We start from the raw sequence: 20,634 nt of genomic DNA, 5'->3' as shown, positions 1-20,634 counted from the left end.
AAAAAAAAAAAAAAAAAAAAACAATCCATTTGTCACCATCCATCATTTGTCCTACGTAACTAAGATAGTAGTAGAGAATCAGTGCTCTTACTCGCCCAGCGGATGCCTGTGGTACCCACCGTGCTCAGGACCGCAGAGGGCAGAGCCTGGCATCCGTTTATCAGACCAGGGCTGAGGCGGCCACCTTCTCTCTCAGGTTATGCAGGTAGTCCGGGAGCAGATCACTCGGGCTTTGCCCTCCAAACCCAACTCTTTGGATCAGTTCAAGAGCAAACTGCGGAGCCTGAGCTACTCTGAGATTCTGCGACTACGCCAGTCCGAGAGGATGAGTCAGGATGACTTCCAGTCCCCACCGATTGTGTAAGTGCCGTGAAGGGGGAGGGTGGGGGTGTGTGTGTGCCAGCTCTGCCTCCCTCCAGAAGGCCTGCTGTCCCCGTGACCTTCTCCTTACTCTGGTGCATGTCCACCGCAGGGAGCTGAGGGAGAAGATCCAGCCCGAGATCCTTGAGCTGATCAAGCAGCAACGCCTGAACCGGCTCTGCGAGGGGAGCAGCTTCCGAAAGATTGGGAATCGCCGGAGGCAAGGTGAGGTGAGGGCCTGGGCGCTGGCCCGTCTGTCCCTACTGCCCAGAGCCGCCACACTTGGCGGGGGGTACCTGCCCGGGCAGTCCCTGCTGGGAGCAGGCAGGGAATGAGTCGTCTTTTTGCCCCTCGTGTGCCCAGGCCTCTCCCGGAGCTGTCCTTGCTCACCTGCCTGGCTTCCCTTGTGTTCCAGAGCGTTTCTGGTACTGCCGCTTGGCCCTGAACCACAAGGTCCTGCACTACGGTGACTTGGATGACAACCCTCAAGGGGAGGTGACATTTGAATCCCTGCAGGAGAAAAGTAAGTTCATTTCTCTGTTGGGGTGTCATGGTAGCTGGACTTGCTGTCAGGAGACCTGAGTTCTAGTCCTGGCTGCTTCAAACTGGTAATCTGGCCTTGGGCCTGTTATTTCTCTGAACCCATTTCCCCGTTGGTCAGAGGTCATCTCCACCTGGCCTAGGGGTCAAGGGGCTGTTTGGAGAATTCAGTGAGATCACAGGTATGGGTTTTGCAGATTGTAAAGGGTGATACAAGACTAAATTGAAAGGCGGTGGTTAAGAGCAGAAGCTCTGAAGCCTGACTGCCTGGATTCACATCCTGGCTTTGCTGTTAATTCTAATTAATTACAAGTTAATTCTCCCCTCTGCCTTGGATTCTTCTGTAAAATGGGAATAATAGCCACATTTCCCTCATCAGAGGATTGAATGAGTGCTATATGTAAAGCACTTAGAACAACGGCTGGCAGGGGGTAAGAGTAATTATTAACTGCCTTTGCTCTGGTGGCCGTTGTCATCTTTATCGCCACGAAGTGGAAGTGAGGTGAGTGTCTGAGGCCCCCTTCCTTAGGCAGACAGTGCAGAAGCCCTGAACCCACCCCCAGTTAGACTTGACACAGCACAGCAGGCCAGAGAGTCCAGGCGAAGCGACCACGGAGCGGGGAACCCTCCCTGAGCTCATACAGCCCTGTGGGTCTGGGGGCTGGGCCGTCCCTTCCAGCACTGATGCAAGGACCAACTTGCAGCATAAAGCTTCCAGAAACTAATTCCCCTCATTTATCAGTTCCTGTTGCAGACATTAAGGCCATTGTCACTGGGAAGGATTGTCCCCACATGAAAGAGAAAAGTGCTCTGAAACAGAACAAGGTGAGTGGAGCGGCAGCCCAGAGTCTGAGCTGCTGTCACAGTGATACGTGGAGCGTAGTCGGCGGTGGTTGCTTTCTAGGTGCATGACCTCTCCCCCCCATGCTGTCTCACGTTAAGTTCATCCTGAGTGTTTTGTTAAGAACAGCTTGAACAGATACCAAGATAGATAGAACCCCCATAGACGCCTCACCCAGCCTCATCAACCAGGGCAAAGTCTACCCATCCACTTGTCCGTCTTCCCTTATTACTTTGAAGAAAATCTCAAGTATTATATCGTTTCTTCTGTAAATATTTAGAATGAATCTCTAAATTATAAGGACTCTCTTAACATAATCACAGTACTATTTGCACACCTAAAAGGAAATAAAAAGTTGTTATTTAGTATCAAGTATGCCATTGATGTTTGATTTTCCACTAATTGTCTTAAAAATGTCATCGTTTCTCTATATAAAAATATATGTGTTTATGTGTATTCGCATGCACACATACACACATGCACACACTCATACCCACTTTGTTTGCTAAATCAGAATCCAAATACGGTCTCTGCACTGTGATAAGTCTTTTAAGTTTCTTAATTCATAAGTTTCCCCCCCCCATCTTTTTTTTTTTTTTTTTTTTTTTTTTTGGCGGTCCGCAGGCCTCTCACCACTGTGGCCTCTCCCGTTGCGGAGCACAGGCTCCGGACGTGCAGGCTCAGCGGCCATGGGTCACGGGCCCAGCTGCTCTGCGGCATGTGGGATCCTCCCGGACCGGGGCACGAACCCACGTCCCCTGCATCGGCAGGCGGACTCTCAAACACTGCGCCACCAGGGAAGCCCCCCCTCCATCTTTTGCAGATCTTTTTTTTTCCCCTTCTCTTTGCAGTTTATTAGTTGAAGAAACCAGGTTGCTTGTTTGGTAGTTTCCCAGAGTCTGAAATCTGCTGATTGTCTCCCTGTGGTGTAGTTGAGCCCATTCCTCTGTCCCAGATCTGTAAATTGGTAGAGAGATCTAGAGGCTTGATCCAGTTCAGGCTTGACCTTTTCATTTTGGCCAGACTCCTTCCCAGATGGTATTCTGTTCTATCAAGAGGCACATAATGTCTGGTTGTCTGTCTTTTTTGTGATGTTAGCAGACTCTGGATGCTCAGTGCCTTGTTTCATTAGTAAATTAAGGTTTGCAAACTAGTGATATTCTAGTGCGCTCATCCCTTTTCATTTATTAGTCGAGCTGCTTCTCTAAAGAGAAACTTGCCATCATCTACAGTGGTTTCCCAGTGGTACAGTTTATAAGAAGGGAGGATAAATGCTTGATTCTTTTCTTTTATGTACCTACTTTTAAAACAAGGACTTAGTTCCCTGGTATCATCCAACAGTGACCTATTTTGTGCATGTGTTTTGCTTTGTTTTTTAGTGGTATTGTGAACTCATGGATTTAAGCCTATTACATTTGTTTCAGTCATTACAGTTATGTCATTGATGCTCAAATCGTCACATTTTTGGCCACAATTTGTTTCTGTTGTGGTGGGTTTTTTTAAACTGTTAAGACTTTCAGTTTAATTACCCAGATATATATGTAAGGTAATATACAGTCGTGGACTCTGACATTCAAAGGTTCCGAGTGTTGAGAAATGATTTTTCTCCAATCTTAGAAAGTATCACCACATCCTAGGCATGACTTAGGTGGGTTAGTGAGGGTTGATTACCGGTGCCCTCATCTCCAGCCACATTTGTGCATGAGCCCTGGGACCTTGATGACATCACATCTGAATCAGCATATTTGGTGGTGGTGCCAAGTCACTAGGACTTTGACCAAGCTCTTGGTATGTAGGGCTCAGGCCACTCCCTTGCTCCAAATAACTGAAGCCCTTTCTCCTTTAGGAGGTGCTGGAATTGGCTTTCTCCATCCTGTATGACCCCGACGAAACGTTAAACTTCATTGCACCTAATAAGTATGAGGTGAGCAGCGTGGCGCTGCCTTGGGCAGCCAGGCCTTCTCTGTGCCTGCAGCTGGAGGGGAGGGGTGGGCAGAACAGAAACATCCCCCGAAAGGCAGGGGCCCCAGAGGGTGACGAAGGCTGCTGACACCAAGGATCTGCCACTCTGGGGGTCCTTCCCCCTGAGCTGGGCTCTCCAGCTCACTCTTAGCAGCAGTGGTAGGTTGTCGTTAGAAAGACAGGATCAACTAGGGATAACTTATTTGCCTGGAACTAGGAAAATGCTCCTCTTTTCAGTTTCCACATGGCCACCCACCCAAGTGAGCCTGACAGATCCTCCCTCTCCAGGGCTCTGGGGCACATGTTGTAATGGACCTGACCTGGGCTTTGAAGCCAGGTGGATCTGGTCCTCTTTACACGGGGACTACAGTTTCAGCTCTAGCACTAGAAGATGCTAGATATTGAAAAGCAGCTGTGGTTGAGAGCATACATGTCTGGTGAGCTCTGAGAGCCAGTGGAGGGAACTGGAGGTGGGGCTTCTGGAAGAGGAGACCCTTAGGCAGGGCCTGAGCTGCCAGTGGAGTTTGATTGGGAAGAAATGAAGAACTAGCAGGTGGGAGACAGGTGAGCAAATGCAGGAAAAAGATGGAACAGGAGTTAGGGAGGGATGGGCTGAGAATTCTCTGTTATTCCCTCTTGTCATGAGACCCTCTAGTTCAGTTTTTCTAGTACTTATTTTTAACATTTATTGACGGTTGTTTTTTTTAACTTCTTTTGAAACAAAATTGAGACTCTACAGAGATTCCTCTTGTTTCCTGCCTTTTCACCTAATATGTGCTCCCCGCTACCATTACAAATTTCCGGGGCAATTTCAGGTTTCTCTAAAGAGAAACTAGTTGCTGTCCCTGTTCTTAGTTCTTGTTTTGCTGTATTTATTAATTGCATTTTTAAAAATCACACTTCATATTATCTTAGGGAGTTTAAATGTAAATCCCTTATAAAAATCAAAAGGTCTTTTGAGAAAGTGAATGATCACCTCCCAGTTTACCTTTGCTCTTATCCCAGGTAAGTCCTGCCTGTACTGAATAGGGCCCAAAGAGGCTGTGTGAGCCGTGTCAGCAAAGGGACTTTGGCAGGATGTCCCGCTGACCAGGGGCCACCAGTGACATTTTGCAACTTGCTTCCCACAGTACTGCATCTGGATCGACGGCCTCAGTGCCCTTCTGGGGAAGGACATGTCCAGCGAGCTGACCAAGAGTGACCTGGACACCCTGTTGAGCATGGAGATGAAGCTGCGGCTGCTGGACCTGGAGAACATCCAGATCCCCGAGGCCCCACCGCCAGTGCCCAAGGAGCCCAGCAGCTACGACTTTGTCTATCACTACGGCTGAGCCCAGAGCCGGAGCCAATGGTACCCAGCAAGGGACTTGCGGCCCAGGAGGAACACTCACAGTCTGGTGCCTTGTCTTTTGCTTGTACAGAATCTATAGTGACCATGGTGGCCAGTCCATGCCAGTCACTCCTCAGACACACCTCGGGCCACCCAGAGCTTCCTCTTGGTCCCTGTCCACTCTGAGTCGTGAAGGCAGGGTGCTCTGCTGTCCCCATCACCGGGGAGCCTGGGGTCGGGCCGTGAGGAATAAACAGCAGACGCCCTTGCCTTCCAGGCCAAGAAACTGCTTCTTGAGCCGGAGTTAACAACGGCCACTCACCTTTTCTTCCTGACCCTGCTCGCCAGTTGCCTGGATCCCCAAGCGGGTGAGAGCTGGCCCAGGAAAGGCTGCCCCAGAGGACAGACGTGCTGGGCATGTTGAGAGCCTTGGAGAGGCTGCCTTCGGGTGACCCGGGCCTGTGTCTCAGTTCTAAGTGGAAGCCTTGGCCTTTGCTCAGTAGCTGCCTTGCCCTTGCTTTTGCCGTCTTCGTGAGGGCTCACCTGGCCTCGGCCAGGGCCGACGTGCTGCTGAGGTTCATCTCTGACATCTCTGCTCTCCGGAGCCACCAGATCCTCTTGCCCATGCAGTTGTCTGGGCAGATGGTTGTGTCTCCCTACAAGCTCTGTCTCTCATCCTGGCAAGTCAGAGACATGCAGGCCTAGTCCCACCCTCTTAGTCTCAAGGAAGAGCCCAGATGAAGCCTGGGTCTAGACTGTGGTGAGGTCACTAGATTCCACTCCCCTCCCGCCACATTTATATCTTTTCCTTCCTCGGGGAGAAAGCTCCCACCTCACCTGAATTGCGGCCCCTCCGGTTTGCTTTCCTTTGGCCTTCCAGACCTCGGGAGGTTAGCCTCCCTTCCTCCCTCCCCCCGCGCTGTGGTTTCTGCCATTGGCCATGATTTCAGGGAGCCGGCTGGGGCCAGCGGAGGCCACAGCTGTGCCAGTGAGGCTTCCCTGGTGCTGCAGCACTTGTAAACCACACGCACAGCCCGTCTCCTTGGACACGCGTGGACACGGTGGCATTCAGTATTGGTAGCCTAGCATGGTGGGTACTGCCCAATGAAGAGTGTACTATATATTTTCTTTACTATAGGCCATACTTATACAGACATGTATATATATTTATATAAGATCTACCTATCCTAGGATGGAACATTTGAGGGAAAATAAAATGGGAGGCCAAAAAAAATAAAAGGTAACACTTCCAGTTGTGAGCCAAGATTGTAACCTGAGAGTGGCCAGGAGCTTCCTGTCAGTAACCATGTTTTCAATAAATACTCTTTCATGTACAAACTGGTTCCCATTAACAGCTGTTTCTCTGTACTTGCTCCCCGCCCAAGGGAGCTTTCACCTTGACAAGCGTTCATTTCACTGTGTCTGGGAGACGTTGGAGAGCTCCAGCTAGAGCCCTCAGCCACCTTCCCAGAGCCCCTTCCTCCTCTTCAGCGACTCTGCCCCACCACGCACATGCCTGCACACACACGTACACGTACACACACACCCCTGCTGGTTAAGGATGCTCACAGACTGTCACACCAGGACAAAGTGCTTTCCACTCAGGCCCTCCAGGTATAGCAGAAAAAGGCATACTGTGCACCCCCGAGGACATGGCCTCCCCCTCCTCCCTGCCAGGGCCACAGCCAGGGAACAGCTCGAGTACTAGTGCCTGACAAAGAAGACGTGTTCTTCACCCTGTGTGTTGCTGGTGCTTAGTGCCCAGCCTGCCAGCTGGTGTTCTACACTGTCTCTGTCACTCAAACCTCAGCCTTGGTAGCTGGGAGGCTTGAATGAGGGCGGTGATGAAGTAGGTACTTTATCTTGCCTCTGAAGACGGGGTCGAGGACAAGCGCTTTCAAAAGGCATAGAAAGTACATGCAGCCTTGAGGAGTCAATAAAGCCAAGAGCTTGGGTGCCATTGTAGGTGTTGGTAAGTGCTGAATGAACGAAGGCCTGGTAATGCCAGCTGGTGGGGGCGGGGCAGCAGCGGTTTGCATAAAGAACTGCTTACACTCTGGCCTTGAGCCTTCTGTTCAGAGAGGCCAGGGAGCCCAGCTGAGTCACTTGCAAGGACTCCTGTTTGCAGCCAGCCTTAGAGCCACAGATCCAGGAGGGGCAAAAAGTCCCAAGCTGGGCTTCACTCTGCAACCCTAGCCTGCCCTGGCTTAAATGTTTCTGTCTCTCTCTCTCTCTCTCTCTCTCTCTCTCTCTCTCTCTCTCTCTCTAACTGCTCTGACCCTTTTAATCCATCCTGAAAGATGAGTAAGGCCTCAACTCCCTAGCTGGCATTTTGGGGACTACTGCAGCTTGCCCCTTGGCTACTTTTCCAACCACGGTTTTTGTTAACTCTCCTTATAAACAAGTGGACTCCAAGCCAGGCTCCAGCCTTCTCCTCGCCTCCTTATTTCCTCTTGTCTGGGATGCTCTCCCCTTACTCAACTTAATGAAATTGAGATCATTCTTATAAAGTTTTGAGGCGCACGGAAGATGTTTCACAAATGTTTATTATTTATTCCCTCCCATGGATCTTGTAAGTCCTAAAACTTAATGCCTCTGACATCACTCCCCAGCTGGCTTGAGCTCCCAGAAGAAAAAGCCCAGGAGAGATCCAGCTTGGTGTTTCCATGGTTGCCCAGCACTGTGTTGGAATACGGTAAGTACTTAATTTGTAAGTAGGTGATTGTTTTCTGGCTGCCCGCGATGCGCAGGGCTCCGCAGCAGGCACCGAGGCTCCAGACCGAGACCCTGGTTGAGCGCAGGAGACACAAACAACACCGAACGAGGGGAGTCTCGGCATCGGGGCGCAGGGGTCTCCCGAGCAGCGGAAGCGCACAGCTCTGGGTCCCGCAGACGGCACAGAAGGACCGGCCCCCGACCGCCTCCCCGCCCCCGACACCGCCCCCTCTCGGCCCTCAGCGGCTTCCGGCAGAACTGCCCCCCCGTGGAGACGCTCGGCCTCGCACTTCCGGCAGGAGGATCCGGGCCTGGAGCTTCCGCGGCCGAGGTGAGTGGCCGCGCGGCGGCCCTTCTGCGCCCTCCCGGGGTCGGGGGGTGGACCCGGGCGGGGCTGGGAGCGGGGTCCCGGCTTGGCAACGCGCGCCGCAGCTCGGGGCCCCCCGGGGAGCTCGTTATCCCGGGCCTCAGTGTCCCGGTTGTAGAGGGGTCCGGGCCTCCGCGCGCGCGCGCGCGCGCTCCCCCCGGCGTTTCCCGAGCGCCCGCGACGTGATCCAGGCGGGCATCACGCGGCCCCGGCCCTGCCCGTGGAGAGGCCGCGTCCCGCGGTGGGGTGGCAGTCGGGGATGGGCAATGAACACGTGGACAAACAGGGAAACGTCAGGTAGTGGGAGGTGCCGGGAGGATTAGGAGGGCTCCCCCTCGCCCAGGATGTTCAGCCAAGCACAGGTCTGTGGAGGAGTGTACCGGGCAGAAGGAACAGCAAATGCAGAGAAGGACACAGGCTTGATGTGTTGGACAAGCTAGGGGCCAGCGTGGCGGGTGAGCGGGAGGGAAGATGAGGTTGCAGATATGCGCAGAGGCCAGAGGGTGGAAGGCCTTCCTCTTGGGCCTGCTGAGGAGTCAGGGTTAGCCCCAGAGGGCCTGGTCTGCTTTCTGTGCTCAGACGACCTCTGGGGCTGATTGGTGGACTCCAGGCTGTAGCAGGGGAGAGGAAGCACGGACGCCAGTTAGGAGCCTCCTTGACTTTGAGAAGGTGCTCCGCGTGGGCTGGGGTGGGCATGGGGACTTTCTGCAGGTGGGGGACCTGGACTGGCTCGTTGAAGGAAGGGTAGGATTTGAACGGTGGAGGGAGGGCATGGCAGTGTTGGAGCAGGAACCCCACTGGAAGCCAGAAGGTGCAAGAAGTCGATTCACAGGAGGGTGCAGACTGCCCTGGCATGGGAGCCCTGGGGGAACCACAGGGACGGAGTGCCAGGAGAAAGCTCCCTTAGTGCCAACACGCCCTGTGGTTGCCTGTGGGACATCAGCAGTCGATCTCAACAGGGAGCAGTTTTGCCCCCAGGTAACAGTTGGTGACACCTGGAGACATTTTTGTTTGTCACAGCTTGGGATGAGGGGGAAGGGATGCTACAGGCACCTAGTGCGCAGAGACCAGGGATCCAGTGCACAGGACAGGCCTTCTCCCAACAAAGAATGATCTGGCCCCAAATATCAGTAATGCCAAAGTTGGGAAACATTGGTATAGAGGAAAGAGCATGGGCCTAAAGTTCTGTTAGATGTAGGTTTGGTGCCCCCGTGCTGCCCTCTCTGGCTGGGGGAGAGGAGTCTGACTGTGAGGGCTGCAGGCAGAAGCAGAGAGGACCGTATAGGAGGCCAGTGCATTGTGTAGGGCAGGGAGCATGGTGACTCGGATGTAGTGGTGGAGGTCAGGAGGTGGGACCTTATTGGGGATATTTTTTCAAGATAGAGGAGACAGTATTTGCTGATTGAATGTGGACCGAGGGAAAGACAGGAGCCAAGGGTGAGAACAAGATTTCTGGCCTGAGTAACCAGGAAAGAGAGGAGTCAAGGGTGAGAACAAGATTTCTGGCCTGAGTAACCAGGTGATGGTGCCCCTGGCTGAGGTGGGAAGAGGAGGTTTGGATGGAGGGTGGATGGCTCCTGGAAAACAGGTGGCAGCCCTGGACAGGCTATGTGTGAGACACCTGATGTTAGACATTCAACCGAAAAGGACAAGGAGGCAGTTGGATATTCTTGTGGAGTTGAGGTCAGAGAGAGGATCCACACCGGGGAGATGAAAGCTCACGTTTCAAGGAATGGGACCACGTGAGATCACCTAGCACAGAGGTTCTCAACCCACTGGATACAACACCTTCTTTTGAACGACAGATATTTCGGTAACAACCCCCCTTATTATCCGCAAAGGAAAGTCATGGTTAATGAAAATGGCTTACACATAATTTTTTTAAAAAAAGTTGACGATCCCCTAACCATAATATAAAAGGGAAATAAAAGGAAAGTAATTGATAATAAAATGTTTCAATATGTGAGTTCCTGGGCCCTGCGGTACTAGAAACTACGAAGAAGCAGTGGGCTCTTTCACCTCTGGTAGAGCCTCTGGGAGTATGAAAGCCACAGTGCAGGTGGCTGCAGCCGTGTCGCGTTGGCAGCTTGAAAACCATGCCTGCTGTGTCTGCAGATGAGGTCGTTTTTCCAAACTGGGAACTCGTGGTACCGTTTTATAAAAACAGTTCAGTCGCCCCTCAGTGTACATGGTATAGGTATTATTGGACATTTTAGTGCCTAGGAGACCCATGGAAAATTTACTTTGTGTTACATGTGAAACAGAGTTGGGTTGTAAGTTCAGGGAATTATAAGTAGATCTTTCACCTCTGTGGATGTTGAAGTCATGCAGGGTGCCGAACAGTTCTTAGTTATGTGGACTGTCCTCCCATATTCCCGACTCACTAAAAGCTAGGAGAGTCTCCCCAAAACACAGGTTTCCAGAGTTTCCTGAAGAGAGCCACAGCCTAGGGTGTCCTCTGGGCAAAACCTTGTGCCAGCTCCCAGTTTGCCTTGGGGGAGGAGACACGGTAAGCCAGGTTCCAGAGTATAGAACTGAATGTGATTTCTCCTTTTAGAAAGGACCAGAGGTGGGGGAGGTAAGGTATGTCTGATTGGATGGTTCTAGGAAGGCTTCCAGAAGGAGGTGGCATTTCAGCAGGGTGGGAATGTCTCAGAGGAGGAGATGAGGCAGCAGGTGGGTCACACTGGTCCCGGGTCCGCCGGGTCTCCCCGAGCCTGCGAGCTCTGGACACTCATTAGGCTTGGCTGGATTGATAGGGAGGCAGGGAGTGGTTCCCTCTGGCAAGACCCTCAGGCAGGCACTGCCTCCATGGGAGTGGTTGTTAGAGGCTAGGGCATGGGAGGTGTGGCTTTTCCGGTTTGGTTTTTGTTTTGTCTTAGTTTTTTTTTTTTTGTCATGAATTTATTTTTCTGGTAAAGGATGTAAACTATGGCATATAGACTTAGCTCAAATTCTGACTGACTGGTAGTCCACACCCTAGTACTGACCAGTTCGTTTTCAACACCTTAAAGCCCAGATCCATCTTCTGAAAATCACGTGTCCTTTCTTGCATCGAGCCATCAAAGCATACAGGGAACACACAGTGTGCCAGGTGGGTGTAAGCTGACATGTGCACTGTGGCTCCAGTGTGCTCGGAGTGCCCAGCCCCTTGGGGGACACAGCCTCACACAAACACGATGAAGGAAAACTAGGGGAGCCGTGGGAGCAGCCTGTATCTCAGGGGAGCCCATGGGGGGGGTGGGCGGTGCTCCCTGAGGAAATGCCATTTGAACTGAAGATAAGCAGGATCTGCTGAGGAAGGAATGAAGGGTGGGCAGAGCCTTCAGCTCCCTGGGGCAGCAGGAAAGAGCCCGATGTGTTTGGGAAAAGGAAAGCCCTGTGGCAGGACGAAGACACCAAGAGTCCGGCAGGGCGGAGCAGGCCTTCTTAGCCAGGGAAGGGTTTTGGTCTTTATCGTAGGAGCCTGGGAGCTACTGAAGGGATGCAGTCTTCTCTGACATGATCAGATTTACATTTTTAAAAGGTCACTTTGGTGGAAATTCATGGAGAACAGCTTGAAGTGACAGGAGAGTGGATGTGACAGGGAGCTGTGAGTCCTGCAGTCCTGTCCACTTTGCTCCACTCCCTGCGGGCCAGGGCTGGGGAGGACATGTGGGGTAGCCCTCCCCCTGCCAGAGCCACCGGAACGGCCTTTTCCTCTTTCTAGCCTCAGCCCTGGGGTCCGGCGAGTCGTGTACGCAGTTGATCATGGAGAGGGTCGGCTCGGGCCACCAGCCCCTTAGGTGAGGACAGAGTCTAGGGCTCAGGAGACGCTTCCCGATCATGGAGGCAGCGAGAGCACCAGCCAGGAGACGCGCTTGTTGAAAGTCGTGGGTCCAGCTCGACTGGCCCTTCCTGCGGCCCCTGCGGGCATCTTCAGGAGAGGTCCGCCCCCACTGACCAGAGCCGGGGAGCTGCAGCTTCCACGGATGGGGAGGTGGGCCCTCGACGTGGCCTTTGTGTGGAGGGCGGTGTTGACTCTGGGGCTGGTCCTTCTCTACTACTGTTTCTCCATCGGCATCACCTTCTACAACAAGTGGCTGACCAAGGTAACGCTGGGGCCTCGCCAGCCCGGCCGGGTAGGAGATGGCTGCGGCCAGGACTACAGCGCCCCCCAGTATTTAACGGCAGGGAGGCACGGGCTTCAGCTAGTCACACTGGAAGCCACTCACACCAGTGACGCGACAGGGCCACGCCAGGGATTCCCCTTAAATATTGGGATGGAGGGGAAATCAGGAGACGGGGAGACATGCAGGATGAGCTGGGGAGCCGTGGGGTTCCTAAGGCCCCTTGTACACTGCGGCGCCCTCATGAGCTGCTTAAGCAGCGCCCCGCCACCAGGTAGAGGCGAGGAGGGAGGCGGGAGGCGGGGGCCGGGGGCCGGCGGCAGGCGGTAACAGCACCGCCGTCTGTGCTCTGTGCTTGGGCTCCATACAGAGCTTCCACTTCCCCCTCTTCATGACCATGCTGCACCTGGCTGTGATCTTCCTGTTCTCTGCCCTGTCCAGGGCCCTGGTTCAGTGCTCCAGCCACAGGGCCCGCGTGGTGCTGAGCTGGACCGACTACCTCAGAAGAGTGGCTCCCACAGGTACGTGCCCGCGGGCTGGTCCGGGGAGTGCCCTGGAGGCAGGAGGAGGGAGCTCGGGAAGCCAGAGGCCCAGACCAGAAGGAAGGAAGCCTCTGTGGCTTGAAGCTTAGGCTCTCCCGGCCACGCTGCGGGGCGGGGATGGGGGGGCCGTGCAGCAGTGGCCAGTCGTTCCCGCGCCCTTGAACACGCACACCGAGCAGGTACCAAGGCCTGGAGACAGTAGTGAGCAGGGCACGGGGTGCCTGCCCTCGGGCGGCAGAGGGGGCGCCTGGGGGCCACGGGGCACGGGGGAGGATTTCCGGAGCAGGGGCTGAGTGGGCTGAGACCTGGAGGGGGAGTTGAGGGGAGGCACTCGCGTGCCTGGGTGAGGTTGCTGCGTGGGTAGGTCTGAGAGGGAACTGAAAGTGTCTCGAGAGGCTGAGGACAGCATTGGTAAGAGGAAGGGGGAGGAAGGCGAACCGAGGTGGCCGGGCCAGATCCTGGAGGGCCGGGTCCTCCGAGAGGAGTGTGTGTTTCATCCTGAGGGAGGTGGGAGCCACTCTGCAGAGCTTCCAGTCGGGGAGCGTCAGGGTCCGATTAACACCCCTCCCTCCTCAGGGGGATGTTCCAAGTATTCAACAAGTGGGAGCCGCAGTGGCCGCAGCCAGTCAGGTGGAGGATTGCTGCCCCCTCCCCTTTTGGGGGGGGGCCAGGAGTTAACCCTTCAGTTGCTAGGTAGAAAGGAAGGCGGGGAGGACCCCAGGGAAATGCAGGCCTACAGGCCAAGGCAGGGGGCACTCGGGCGCCTCCCGAAGTGTGCTCACCGCGGGCACACCTGCACGGGCCTGCCCCGGCTGCGTGTCCGGTGGGGCCGTGTCTCTGCAGCACTGGCAACGGCGCTTGACGTGGGCTTGTCCAACTGGAGCTTCCTCTACGTCACCGTCTCGCTGTGAGTACCGGCCACGCCCGCCACCACCCTGGGGGCTCTCTGTCCTGCACCGCACCGGCGACGGGCCAGCCATCACGCTGCCCTCTGGGACCCAACCCCCTTGCTCTCTCCACGCCTCCCTGGCACCCAGCAGCTCGCCTGGAAGTCGCCAGCCTCTGCAGTAAGCCAGGCACGGAGGGGGTGTTGTGCCTCCCTGCCAGGCGGCCTGGGGAAGCCGGGCTCTCAGACGGAATGGTGACAGGGCAGCGGAGAAAGGGGCACAGAGGGGCAGGCGGAACAGTTATTTTCTTATCTCAGATTTTGTGCTTCAGCAAAGCACAGTCTCTGCCTTCTCTCTTTCTCCCCTTCTCTCCTTCCCGCCTCATCCTGGTCTGCACTGAGGGGTCGGTAAATAACAGGACTCAGAAAGCTCAGTTTCTCCCTGGTGATAATCAGAGGCCTCTTAGGCATAGATTTCTTCCGATTAAAGGTCAGGTATCAGCCCAGATGACTCAGGCCGCCTTACTTTGGTCTTTGTATCCAGATTGCCCTGCTGCCCTCAGGGAAGTCAGGGGTCTCCCCCTGACCCTTTGCAGCCTACTGATTGTGCTGTGGGTCCGCGCCCCCAGCTGCAGCGGTGTGTCATGGGTGACTTCCCCTCGCAGGTACACGATGACCAAATCCTCGGCTGTCCTCTTCATCCTGATTTTCTCTCTGATCTTCAAGCTGGAGGAGCTGGTGAGGCCCCAGCTTTTCTTGTGTTCCTCGTACCCCCACAAATGCTAAGAATAACAAGGGGAACCTGAGCAGTGGCTTGTCACTGCGTGTGACCGAGGAGATAAGCCCAGCCCAGGTGGCAGTAACTCGCTGAGGAAAGACCTAGACACAGGGCGCTACTGAGAATAGTTAGAAACTGGTATGGCAGGAGCAGTGACCAAAGGAGACAGGGTTCAAGGGGCAGTGGGTCCTGTGGGCTTCCCGCTGTACAGCAAGAGCCCTTTGCTTCCTGGGTCCGGGGGGGCCATTGGGGCCACGTGGGGACCTAGGACAGCTGTAGGGAAGCATTGCCGTATTTCAGGATCTCGGTACATGCTAGCTGGATGTCAGCCCTGCTACACCGACGGGCAGGGGCTGGCCAGGACCCCAGGGTAGGGCAGGTAGAAGGGTGTCTCGCCCCAGGGGCAACCAAGGTGGCTGCTGGCCCCCAAACTCTGGGTGTGAACTTGAGACCCCCAAGGTGGTTGTAGCTGCTCCCCATCCTTTCAGCGTGCGGCGCTGGTCTTGGTGGTTCTTCTCATCGCCGGGGGCCTCTTCATGTTCACCTACAAGTCCACACAGTTCAACGCTGAGGGCTTTGCCTTGGTGCTGGGCGCCTCATTCATCGGGGGTATTCGCTGGACACTCACGCAGATGCTCCTGCAGAAGGCGGAGCTTGGTGAGTGAGGGGCCCATAGGCGCCAGGCGGGGTGGGGGCGGGCCAGGCCTGATGGCTCGCCCGTGTCCCTTTCTGCAGGGCTCCAGAACCCCATCGACACCATGTTCCACCTGCAGCCACTCATGTTTCTGGGGCTCTTCCCTCTCTTTGCCGTATTTGAAGGTACGTGGGGTCATCCACCTCGGGGGCACCTCAGTGCAGCAAAGCTCCCATCCCCGCCTCAAGCCTGTCACTGTGGTAGCTGCAGAGGTTACGGAGATCAGAGATGGTGGTCCCTTCCCTGGCAGTGCCTGGTTTGGGGGCTGGACAGACACTTAAACCAAATGGCTGGAATCCAGCACATAAATGCTACGTAGAAAGCACATGTAGAATACACCAGGCGGTGATGACGGTGAATGCACACAGCCCTAAAGGTATGCCAGGGCTGTTCTGATCAATTTAAGCATATTAACTCCTTTAATACTCCCCCAAGCCTGTGTGCCAGTGCTGTTACTGCCCCGTCGTGCAGATGAAAGAAGCTGAGGCAGAGAGAAGTAGAGATAGCTTTGCCCAAGGTCCCGTGGCTCATAACACACCTGAATTTGGATCCAGCAGCTGGCTCCGGCGTCCTTCCTCTTAACCGTGATGCGTTCTTTCTTTTAGAAGGAGCACAGGGTCATGAATTGCTCCAGGATGGTGGAGTGGAAAGGCAGGTCAAGGCTTCCCAGACAGTGCATTTTGGAGAATGAATGGGATTTTGACAGCCTGTTGGGGGCGGGCGGCCCAGGAAGGGGGAACAGTAGGTTCAGACGTGGGGAGACGTGTCGGGGATTGGCCTTGGCCGAGTGCACATTTCTGGGGCGAGGGAGAGGGGGAGGGGAGAGGGCGGCACACAGGAGCCCAGGCAGGTGAGCAGTGTCTCCCAGAGTGGAGGCAGGATGATGTGTCTAGGCTGGGGGGCTGGGGGAAGGGGAGGCAGGTGGCCCACCGCCTTCCTTTCCCCAGTGTTTTGGAATGAGTCTTCGTCCCCTATCTGTTTATCCTTCCTCTCTGAGTGCCTTCTGTCCTCGGGGTCATTACAGAGAATTCCGTCTCACGTCCATTTAAGTTCCAAGCAGTGAAGTGTCTCAGACCTCTCGGAGAAAATTATCCTGCAGCTCCGTTGTCCAGGAAACTTCTGTTCTGCAGCCTCCTGTTTTCTTCCCTTTTAAAATCTCTCTCCATTCCTTCCTTATGCCCCCTGCACCAAACGCCACGCTCTCCCTCCCTTCCTGGGTGTTCACACCATTCCCGGTCTCTGCAAACCCCCACCCGAGAGCCCCTGCTGGTCATCACTTAGCAGAGCTGCAGGGATTTAGCTCCTTTAATCTTTTCTGGTAAATTAATCCCCCAAGCGCCTTCATTACTTACGTTGCTCTTCCCCGAATTCCCTTCAATTTGCCAATGCCTTTGCAGTACTGCTGAGCCCAGCACCAGACAAGATGTCCTACCTTGGGAGGCTGTTTGCCCAGGGGGGACTGTCACCCTGCATTTCTTTGGTGCTTCCCCCCAAAAATCTCACAGGACTCAGCCAGTCTCCTGCTCCCACAGGTGTCCATTTGCCGAGTCGGGGGTTCAGCTTCACGCCTGCTTCTATACCAGGGGCCTTTCCTGCAGGGAAAGGAACCATTCTCTCAGATGGGCAGGGTCGGAGGGCCAAGGGTCCTCTGAAAGTCTAAGCGCAACTTGGTGCGTGGAGGCCTGTGTGGGTGTCTCTGGAACAAGGGACCGTGGTTTTGTCATGTCTTTGTACGCGTGTGTGTTTACTTTTTGAGAACTGTTCATCAAATTATATTCTCCGGTCTAGTCCCAACCCTTTTATTTAACCAGTGGGGGAACTGTGGTCCAGAAAGGGGGCATGTCTTGGCTAAACCCCACAGCTTTGTAACTAAATGGAGAAGGTTTGTACAGATAAGAGTTTCATCCCTGTTTAGAGGTGACCCACCTGAAATTAAGGTACTCCTCCAGTGGCCCAGGACATTGACAGTCCTCATGTGATGGGCTGTCCCGTCTCTCTTTGGCCCACTGGGTATCACAGCTGCCAAGGCCACATGAAGTCACCCTCCCCCATCCCTCCCCCCCCAAAGACAGGTAGGTACACGACATATGAAGGAGCAAGGCGCTTCTGCCCGATTTCCTCTGCAGTGCCGGCCCCCTCTACTCTAGCCCAGAGGCTCAGAAGCCTCCCCATCACTCCCTATAAGGATCTCTGGCTTGTATTGCCCCGGGGCTTCCCTGGTTTCCCCAAGTCTCAGGCCACCTCCGTGGGATTCTCTGACACCTTCCGTCCTTGTGCTCAGGGCCTCAGACAGGCAGCAGGTGCAGTGAGTGTGCAGGGCAGCAGTGGCAAAGCTCACGTGGCTGCTGGGTAGGGTGAGGCCACCCAGGCAGGCACACCCAGGACGTGGCCTCCCGCTCTCTCCTCCCATTGCTTGCAGGTCTCCATTTGTCCACATCTGAGAAAATCTTCCGTTTCCAGGACACAGGGCTGCTCCTGCGGGTACTTGGGAGCCTCTTCCTTGGCGGGATTCTCGCCTTTGGTTTGGGCTTCTCTGAGTTCCTCCTGGTCTCCAGAACCTCCAGCCTCACTCTCTCCATTGCTGGCATTTTTAAGGTACAGTCTTGGAGGTGACTCCAGCCCTGTCTTAGAGGGGAGACCCCTGAGGGTGTCCCAGCTCCTACATCCCAGAACCCTGCAGAGAAGAGACGGAAGTGCCTAGTTAGGGTGCTGTGCACTCTGCTGTCACCTGCACTCCTTCCATCACCATGGCCCTGTGAGGTGGGGATGCACATCCCTGCTTCACAGATGGGGAAACAGACATGAAGAGCTGCTCGTACCCAAGGATATACAGCTAGGAGGTAGCCGAGTGGGATTCAAAGCCAGGTCTGACTCCACTAGACCTGGGATGCATTTATGGTTTACCAAGAATGCCAGCTCTGGTCATTTGGCAGTGACCTGGAGCCAGGATTGAGAAGCCCCCAGTCAGACTCATTAGCGTAGAGTTCTGTGATTGATTGGCAATGTCTTCCATGGGCACAGTAAGGGATGGTTTTATCACGCGTGCCTTGCATTCGCCAGTCCTGCCTTTACTGCTGTCCAGCAGCACCCCTACCCTCTCCTCTCATCACTTCTCCCCTTCCTTCCCCCACCCTCTCTCACTCCTTCATGCTCAGGGCCGTGGACCAGGCAGACACTGATACTGGAGCAGTGTTGCCTAAAACCAGAAGTATAGGGTTCCCCGAGGGTCTTGCCAACCAAATGACGAGGCATAAGCTGTGCTTCTCAGAATGCATCATCTGACAGGTCCCATTTGCAGTCAGTGTGTACGAAAACCCCGTGACCAATGTCACGTGACACTGTAGAGCCCAGTGTGACTTCATTCCCCTGTGGCAGCAGAGGCTCTCCATCCGCAGATGCCTTCTAGAAGGGCAGCTTCCTCCATTCCTGTGGGCATGGCTGTGGGCTTGCTACCCTGTGCTCCCAGCCTGCATTTGTTTGCTAGTCCTGACAGCCCTGTGAAAAGCACCTCCCCCTGCTGCATCTCAGTAACACAAAGGGGGAAAAAGCGTCACAGGCTGGTTCGCTGAGCTTTGCCTTGCAGGCCAACCTGCCCAGGCCCCGGGAGTTTTGGCAGGTCTGGCTCTACCCTGTGGGTGTGCCCGGGGCCCCTGCCCTCCACCTCCTCTTCCTGAGCACGTCCCCTTCCTGCAGGAAGTCTGCACTTTGCTGTTGGCAGCTCATCTGCTGGGCGATCAGATCAGTCTCTTGAACTGGCTGGGCTTCGCCCTCTGCCTCTCCGGAATATCCCTGCACATCGCCCTCAAAGCCCTGCATTCCAGAGGTAATCAGAGCCCGTCTCCTGATGACGTTTTCCCCGTGACTCTTAGCCCCACAGGCTCCCCTCCGCCAGCCCTGCCAGGAAGAGGCAGGTGGCTCTTGACTCCCCAAAGCAGTTGCAGTCTGGTCTGCACAGTTCAGCTGCCTCTGCACCGGCTGTCCCTCTCACTGAGGAAGTTTGCCTGGTGATTCGCCGCCGCCACTCCTCCGAGAAGTCACGGGGATCGTCTCCAGGGGGTGGGTGGGGGCCTGGGGGCCTCAGCACATGCTCACATCAGGCCACACCAAGAAAGCCGGTACTGGGTCTGTAACTGGGCTGCCTCTGTCCGCAGGTGACAGCGGCCCTAAGCCCGTGAAGGGGCTGGGCTCCAGCCCCGACCTGGAGCTGCTGCTCCGGACCAGCCAGCCGGAGGAAGAAGACAACGAGGAGGAGGAGGGGCGCTTTGTGGCCCAGGGGCAGCAGTGACCAGCCAGGGCACAGCTTGGAAGCAGGCCGCTCCCCAGCCTTCACACCTGTCGGCAGCTCGGGGACCCGGGCGGACCCTCCCAGCCGCTGGGGAGCAGCAGGCCAGGGCCTCCCAGGCTGGCCTCGAGAGCACGTGAGCGCGTGGTGGGCCAGGGCAGGGAGCTGGTCAAACAGGGGTGAGCGCCAGGCCAGCCTCAGACCTGGCCGGAGCGGGGCCCAAGCAGTGCTGGCGTCGCAGCCACTTGCCAGGCTCTGAGAGCCAAGGTGGTGATTTCAGAGGTTTAACGGGTTTGGACTGTGGGGCAGTTAGGAGCGGGAGATGGAGAAGATGGGGCCTCATTGCCTGGAGAGCATCTTTTCTCAGAGAGCAGATCTGTTTATAGTTTGGAAATAAAGGGTTTACGGTCTGCCGGCCACCTTGTGTTGCCTGGAGGTATGGGGACAGGCAGGGAGGTGTGGGCCTGGCCTCTCCCCTCCTTTCCCTGCCTGGGGCCTTCCTGGGGGGACTGGTCATACTCCAGGCCTCCCATGTCTCTCATGCTCCTATTTGAGCCCCAGTGCCCTCTCTTAGGGCCCCACCACACCTGCAGGCAGGAAAAAATAGGTACCGAGTTTCATATTCCGGGGACTTTAATGCTTTCACAGCCTGATTTGAATATTGACTCTGTCACTTACTAGCTGTGTGACCTTAAGCAAATTATTTAACCTCTCTGTACCACGGCTTTTTCATCTGTGAAATGGGGATAATAATTATCTCAGAGTTGTTCTGAGGGTCAAGTCAATATTGGTAACAGATTAAATGTCATTTAAGTATGTATTTTGAAATTTCTTTAACAGCCACAGGACCGAGACCCTAAATGAGCAGCCAGCCATGCTAGGATTTACGGCCAGGACTGTATGCCTACATGCTTGTCCATGGACCTTACACAGAAGGGTTATGGGCCTCTGGGACCTGGGCCTTCTGCTCACCTACCTTGGGCAAGTCGCACCCCCCCCCCCTGATTTGAATATTGACTCTGTCACTTACTAGCTGTGTGACCTTAAGCAAATTATTTAACCTCTCTGTACCACGGCTTTTTCATCTGTGAAATGGGGATAATAATTATCTCAGAGTTGTTCTGAGGGTCAAGTCAATATTGGTAACAGATTAAATGTCATTTAAGTATGTATTTTGAAATTTCTTTAACAGCCACAGGACCGAGACCCTAAATGAGCAGCCAGCCAT

The 20,634-nt window shown here is 54.8% G+C and overlaps 2 protein-coding genes across 9 annotated transcripts in view; both read left to right on the top strand.

Moving 5' to 3' along the window:
- ELMO2 (engulfment and cell motility 2) overlaps positions 1 to 6,371 on the top strand; it is a 39,124-nt gene extending 32,753 nt beyond the window's left edge. For 3 of the 5 annotated variants that reach the window (XM_007446924.1, XM_007446923.1, XM_007446925.1), the window contains 6 exons: positions 197 to 360; positions 473 to 585; positions 776 to 883; positions 1,643 to 1,725; positions 3,588 to 3,665; positions 4,834 to 6,368. In XM_007446924.1, coding sequence (XP_007446986.1) covers positions 197 to 360; positions 473 to 585; positions 776 to 883; positions 1,643 to 1,725; positions 3,588 to 3,665; positions 4,834 to 5,034 — 747 coding nt within the window. In that variant the 3' untranslated portion in view covers positions 5,035 to 6,368. Of the gene's footprint in view, positions 1 to 196; positions 361 to 472; positions 586 to 775; positions 884 to 1,642; positions 1,726 to 3,587; positions 3,666 to 4,833 lie in introns of all 5 variants that reach the window. The other 2 variants (XM_007446922.1, XM_007446921.1) reach the window with 1 other exon arrangement.
- Positions 6,372 to 8,036: 1,665 nt separating this feature from the next.
- On the top strand, positions 8,037 to 19,452 carry SLC35H1 (solute carrier family 35 member H1). 4 transcript variants are annotated; one of them, XM_007446919.1, is made up of 12 exons: positions 8,037 to 8,083; positions 9,430 to 9,433; positions 11,702 to 11,719; positions 11,848 to 12,206; positions 12,666 to 12,745; positions 13,610 to 13,673; positions 14,318 to 14,390; positions 14,919 to 15,087; positions 15,166 to 15,249; positions 17,544 to 17,719; positions 18,818 to 18,947; positions 19,276 to 19,452. In XM_007446919.1, the coding sequence occupies exons 7-12, from the start codon at positions 14,325 to 14,327 to the stop codon at positions 19,407 to 19,409; spliced, it is 759 nt and encodes a 252-aa protein (XP_007446981.1). In that variant the 5' UTR covers positions 8,037 to 8,083; positions 9,430 to 9,433; positions 11,702 to 11,719; positions 11,848 to 12,206; positions 12,666 to 12,745; positions 13,610 to 13,673; positions 14,318 to 14,324; the 3' UTR covers positions 19,410 to 19,452. The 4 variants fall into 4 exon arrangements, with proteins under 4 accessions (XP_007446981.1, XP_007446980.1, XP_007446982.1 ...); XM_007446918.1 differs by lacking the exons at positions 9,430 to 9,433; positions 11,702 to 11,719; positions 15,166 to 15,249 and having other exon boundaries at positions 8,046 to 8,079; positions 11,825 to 12,206; positions 12,595 to 12,745; positions 19,276 to 19,419; XM_007446920.1 differs by lacking the exons at positions 8,037 to 8,083; positions 9,430 to 9,433; positions 11,702 to 11,719 and having other exon boundaries at positions 12,078 to 12,206; positions 12,595 to 12,745; positions 19,276 to 19,409.
- The last annotated feature ends 1,182 nt before the right edge of the window (positions 19,453 to 20,634 follow it).

This window comes from Lipotes vexillifer, unplaced genomic scaffold, assembly GCF_000442215.2.
Source record: "Lipotes vexillifer unplaced genomic scaffold, Lipotes_vexillifer_v1.1 scaffold565, whole genome shotgun sequence".
NCBI lineage: Eukaryota > Metazoa > Chordata > Mammalia > Artiodactyla > Lipotidae > Lipotes > Lipotes vexillifer.
Note: the sequence above shows the minus strand (reverse complement) of the source record. Positions and strands in the feature narration are given on the sequence as shown.

What these genes read in the sequence shown, in the direction of transcription:
- SLC35H1 (XM_007446920.1), top strand. Translation starts at nt 12,087, where the DNA reads ATGGGGAGGTGGGCCCTCGACGTGGCCTTTGTGTGGAGGGCGGTGTTG. An exon ending in CAGAAGAGTGGCTCCCACAG is followed by an intron (nt 12,746 to 13,609) that starts GTACGTGCCCGC and finishes GTGTCTCTGCAG; the next exon opens with CACTGGCAACGGCGCTTGAC. An exon ending in TCTCTTTGCCGTATTTGAAG is followed by an intron (nt 15,250 to 17,543) that starts GTACGTGGGGTC and finishes CATTGCTTGCAG; the next exon opens with GTCTCCATTTGTCCACATCT.